Here is a 5,835-nt window from a genome sequence, read left to right as displayed (position 1 = left end):
TATAAAGAAGTCACATGTCACTTCTGGTGATGGCTTTAATTTTTTTCGGTCATTTTCCTTGTCAGCCTCCGTCTGATTGTTCTGGGTTTTCCGTTATTAACGCACAATTAACAACACACTTTTTTCTTTTAATTTAAAAGAAAAAACGTGCCATTGACACGTTCCCCCTTATTTTTCAATAAAAGGAAAAAAACCCGACAGGATACATCAAAAAATCCCACACACCTCATCTTTTCCCTCAGACTTTTTGCCTTTCGTTTATAATGCCAGAGAAACATCATTGTATGTTGTAATTTCGAGCTTGAGAAATTTAAAAAATATCCCAACCTGCACATAAAATATAGAATTTTGTTAGGCTGACTGGTTAAATATTATTATTTAGCTTTGTTAATTTGGTTACTACAAAGCAAAAAAAAAAAAGACAAGAAAAAAAAGAAAAAGTGTTTGACATTTGGGGTTGTGTGTGTGTGTGTGTTTTCTTTACCTATTGCTCATTCCAAGAGCATGGCATTATTTTGGGACTACCATTCAAAGACATAAATGTCTTCTAATTATACAGGCAGCAACCGGAATTAAGCATAGACATTGCCACTGATCAATCAATAAGTAGAACCCTGTGACTAAAATGATAAAATCACTGTTCCACAGTGACCTGTTGCTCTCCTCCCTCTCTTCCTCCCTCATTCCCATCCTCCCTCCCACCATCACTGTCAAATTCCTCAGGAAACACATCTGAAGAGCCATGTGCATAGTCTGATCACATTATCTCTGGTCAGAGAGAGACAGAGAGAGAGAGAGAGAGAACGAATGAGAGAGGCCAAGGGGGATCAAGCAAAGCCAAGGGCAGTTTGACTGCTGCAGCCTAATTGCAGCCTGGTCTGCAACGGTTGCTGCAAAATGTATTTCTGTCACTTAGTGGAAAGCTTTTCTGTGTGTCCAGCTTTGTTTTATAATCTCATGTTGTTTTCGCTTGTTTGATTGAGAGGGCAATAAATGACTGCACGTTTATGATGAGTGCAGAGGTGTGGGTGGCGATTTTTTTGCTGCTGTTGTTGTTTTTTTAAGATTTTGGTGTAAAACTATTTCTTATCGCTCTTGGTGAAAACAGGCCAGTAAACACGAGCACACTGGCTTGAGAGACACAGAGCTGAGCGTTACTCCCTGTCTGCCTTACATCTTCTTTCATCATCATCACACCATTTTGAGTGTCTGTCTGTTTTAGCCTGCAGCTTTGTCAGTGGCTGGTTACAGTTACAAGATGTTCTGTATGGTCAGTGTTTTTGAGTGCTATGAATCCCTGTAATCATGGGAGAGGCCCTCTCTGTACAATGAACGTTTGTTGTCAGAGATGTACACACACAGACTCTCTCACACACACACATTTATCCCCTCACCCCATGGGTAATAGAGCTGATCATGTTCTGAATCCTCCTCACTCTTTTTGCTGCAGTTCTCACGAACATGCAAATGGTGGCACACACTTATGCGGACACGCACGTCAATGCATGGGCTGCGTTTTGCAGTCGTGCGCGTGCACACTGCATGTCACCCTCTCTTCTTGCACAGTGGATCTTGTGTCATGACCGAGAAAAGGAGGGTCAACCGGAGGTCACCGTCTAATACCGTTAGGGAAATAGATCCTAGATTGCATGTATAGTGAGGCATGCAGGAGGCAAGTTAATCACATAGATATGAAGCCAGGCATGCTAGTAAGCTGAAAAACACAAACTGTATGTGACACACGCACACACACGCAGATAGAGTGTGAGCTAATATGCATCCTCACTGTGCAGTAATTCTTGGTTGTGCTCCAGTGGAACAAGATCCAAATGATGACCGAAGCCTTGTGTCACTTTGGAGTGTTTGTTCCATGATGCTGTTGTTGTGGTCACTTAAAATTCAGTAACCTTGTTAGTGCGATTCAGCAGCACTTAACACTTCAAATGAGGTGTACAAACTGAATCATTTGATCCATGTTGTTCTTGTTAAACCTGCCTGTTAAAGCTCTGACTTTTCCCTTTTTGGAAAGTGGTTCTTTTTTGTGTGTGGAAGTGTTATATATATTTTTTTTAATTAGTCTTCTAGAAGCACATTCTGCTCAGTATATCATGCATACATCAGTGGTGAATGTACTACTGTATGTACAGTGTTATCAAAGTAGAGAAGTCCTGCCATCAGAGTCACAACCCATGTGAGCTCTAAAATGGAAGAGAAGCTCTTCTAAGAAGAATCTGTTTAGTTCCTTGTCTAAAATAGGTCAACGCAGTCGCTTGGAGGGGTAAAGGCTGAGTGGGTTTTCAGTTTTAGTAAACCAACAGCCCTCTTATCTTGAATAAAGAGTTTGCTAATTGTGATCAGACTTGTTTTGTGCTCTGTGGGTTCTGACGTTTTTCTGTTGAACCTGGCGCTAATCAGATTTTTAGCTTGTCATTAATGTAAAGTAGGAAGCTGCTTTTCAAATGGGTGTCTCTGAAATAGATGTAAGCGTTGAATAAGTTGTATTTTCTTACCAAGGTGGGTGTCAAGCATTAGGTATCTGCTGTCTGTGTTGTAGCACATGCCTACTTACATTCCACTTACAGCAAATAGCTAGCTTACCCACCAGCCAAAATGATAAGCCTTAAAGAGACACTGGGTCTCTCTCTCACCAATAAACACACACATACACAAGCTCCTGTGCTACTCTTTGAAGAAATGCCATGTAACAACCTCAAGTGTTTGCAAGTGTCAGTTCACAATATCCCTGTGTTTTTTGCCTTCATCTTTCAGGAACAGGGTCACTTCAAAGTTCTCTTGCAGCCACCCAACGCCACCTGACATTTCCTAGAAGAACGGGTCCATTGCCTGCTCCCAACAAACATGGACTGTTTCCCCATGCTTTATTTTCTGTCGGTAAGTAAGTGGGCCATGCCATTTCAATTTGCGGCATGTGACACGCTGCTAAATCTTGCATCTCCCTTCTCTCTGTCTGCTGACTCACTCATTTATGTGGCGTCTATCCAGACTTGGACTGAAGGTCCCTAAGGGGTGTTGGGCGAGCCACGTGCCTGAGGAAGAGCTTTTTCTTATAAGTGTGTGGCACAATGTCCCAGGTTTGGGCCATGGTTTGTTTGAGCAGAATGTCTTAAGACCGAGACTTTTTATCAAGTTAAGAATTTGCTTAGACCCCAGGGCTGCCTCTTTTATTTGTCTAATTATAGTGGAGGAGACAAGGAGGAAGGGAGATAGTGGGGAGGAATGGCCCTGAGATTCCATTCAAAAAAAAAAAAAAGATGGGTTCTTGAGCTAGCTGTTTACCTTTGGAGGATAAAGATAAACTCTAAATGGTCTATCTGATCGGAGACTACTTTACTGTAAACAAGGCAGACTGGACTATTGAAACTAATTAGTCTGCCTTTAGTGGGAACATTTATACAAGAGAAAATAATGGTGTTTTGGATGGAGGGTAAGACAAATCTTATAGCTGCCTTTATATCTGCTCTATTTAGCCCTTTTTTAATCATTTATCTTCCTGTTCCATCTGCTGCTCTCTCCAGAGACATCATGATTCCTGGTAATCGAATGCTGATGGTCATTTTAATATGCCAAGTCCTGCTGGGAGAGAGCAACCATGCTAGTCTGATACCTGAAGAAGGAAAAAAGAAAGTACCTGGCCTGCAGGGTCGTTCGGCCGCTCAAAGCCATGAACTGTTGCGGGACTTTGAGGCCACGCTGCTGCATATGTTCGGCCTCAAAAGGCGGCCGCGGCCCAGTCGTTCAGCCACTGTGCCCCGCTACCTGCTGGACCTTTATCGGCTACAGTCGGGTGAGGCTGAGGAGGCCGGAGCGCACGACATTGCTTTTGAGTACCCAGAAAGGTCAGCCAGTCGGGCCAACACTGTGAGGGGCTTCCACCATGAAGGTAAGCAAAAAAATAGGGGGTTTTCGCATCACATGAACTCCAGAAAAACAATTTTAAGGAGCACAAAACTGAAAGAAGGAATGTCATTAGTAGGAGGAGAGATGATAAATACAAGTGTCAGCACACAAACCATTACACCACTCTTACAGCAAGGTCGCTGTTGCCAAGCATTCCAATAGTTTTGGTGGTAATGCAGTGCGCTGGCATGGGTGAGGTTTGCTTAGTATTCGGGGTTTTAAAAAAAGCACATTTCCGACATCCCTTGAAACATGATTGTAAGAGTGCTCCACCCATCTCACCATAACCAAGGAATCTAAGGATGTGGTCACCAAACACTGTCTACAGAGGGGCAAAAAAAAATCTGCTAGACAAGCTCTCAAGAGCCTAATTTGACAAAGCTCTGTGTGTTTGGTTAGCAGCTGAAGTAAAAGCATACCTCCATATTACTGACTTACACTTCTCACCCCACCCAGGAGAACACGGCTTTAAAAAGCCCGTTCTTGGACGGGAATTGTAGTGTGCTCCTCTCTCATGTCTCCAGTTTATATGGAGGGCTCTTTTAGAAGGACCTTCTTCAACATACAATTATCTTTAATGCTACTCTGCAGACTTCTAAATAAAGCCCCTACTGCCAACAATGTGGGTGCTGAGAGCAGATGCTCGCAACTCTTTGGCGAGATGGAAAAATGGCCTCAAAAAGCTGGTGTGATAGACAGAGTGGAACATTAGAAGGGTTTCTGTTTATTGTGACTGATCCGTTTTAGCATCAAATGCAGAGGTTTCTCTGGGCTTGGAGAAAGTCCAGTTTGAGTGATCTGTGAAACGTAAGCTGAGTTTGAAAAGATAATGTGTTTGGAAAAGAAGGAAAATGATGTATCACTGTTAGTCAGCAAGGAACTCAATTGTACCATGGATAACTGAGAAAACTGGGAATAATTTATGGATAGAGAGGGGAGTGAGGAAGGAGGGATGAGTCAGCCTTGCCAGACGTGTTGCTAAGGTAGCGCACGGCCACATGAACTCAAATGGTAGCGTAGCAAGGCTAGCAAGAAAAGGAAGCGCACCACCGCTAGTACAGGAACTTCTGCATATGATGCAATGTGAACACGCGCACATGTGTGCTTGTGCATCGGTTTCTACTCCTCTACAAGCATTTACCCTTCTTCTGATTTACTAAACTATGTTAATAATATGCTCTGAAGCCTTAAGAGTGGCAGTTCTCGCTTTCATGGCAGTGCCATTGTGTGATGGTATGACTCAGTTAAATGATCTGTCCAAAACATAGGGAGGCACTGCAGCCTGCAACAGATGGATGATTATGTGAAGAGACATGTTTATAGGCAGGTTAAACTGTGTAACCTCTAACCTTGAATTCAGATGGCACGTTTATTGACTGGGTCTAATTGATGGCATCTCTGTGTTTTACATAAGTTACGAAGTGTGTTAGTGCCCACTTCAAATCTGATTTGGTTGAGGATTTGAATACGCACCGCGTCTTCTCGCAACACCTCCTTTCCCACCGGCTTCAGATAAATGAGATTCTCCTGTACTGTCTGACTCCTTAATGATTATTCATGATGAAAATGATAAATGTCTTAAGTGAATAAACTGCAGAGCTAATCAAAAACACAGCAGGTTTTAATAATGAGAACCACCTGGGTAAGATTAGGGCCTGGGTGTGAAATAACAGGGGTGGATTGAGCAGGAAAATAGTAGACACAACATTCCTTTCCCCAACAATGATGATCTTGCCAGAAATCTGCAGACTGTGCGTGGAATAGGGAGCCTCCACTGTGTTTATACTGTAGCTGTGGTACGTTAATCACCACCCTCCTTGTAATGCATGTTTCAGCAAAGTGCTCAGAGAAAGGCATTGAAAGAAGGGCAGGATAATCCTTAAAGATAGATAAGAAAACACGGACGATATACATTTA

The 5,835-nt window shown here is 42.7% G+C and overlaps 1 protein-coding gene across 1 annotated transcript in view; it reads left to right on the top strand.

The window, feature by feature from the left end:
* Nucleotides 1-5,835, top strand: part of bmp4 (bone morphogenetic protein 4) — a 10,026-nt gene that overhangs the window by 1,310 nt on the left and 2,881 nt on the right. The window contains exons 2-3 of the mRNA XM_005723762.1: nucleotides 2,770-2,892; nucleotides 3,537-3,901. Of these exons, the coding sequence (XP_005723819.1) occupies nucleotides 3,544-3,901 (358 nt within the window). The 5' untranslated portion in view covers nucleotides 2,770-2,892; nucleotides 3,537-3,543. The remainder of the gene's footprint in view (nucleotides 1-2,769; nucleotides 2,893-3,536; nucleotides 3,902-5,835) is intronic.

This window comes from Pundamilia nyererei, unplaced genomic scaffold, assembly GCF_000239375.1.
Source record: "Pundamilia nyererei isolate P.nyererei 1_Seehausen unplaced genomic scaffold, PunNye1.0 scaffold00010, whole genome shotgun sequence".
Lineage (NCBI taxonomy): Eukaryota > Metazoa > Chordata > Actinopteri > Cichliformes > Cichlidae > Pundamilia > Pundamilia nyererei.
Note: the sequence above shows the minus strand (reverse complement) of the source record. Positions and strands in the feature narration are given on the sequence as shown.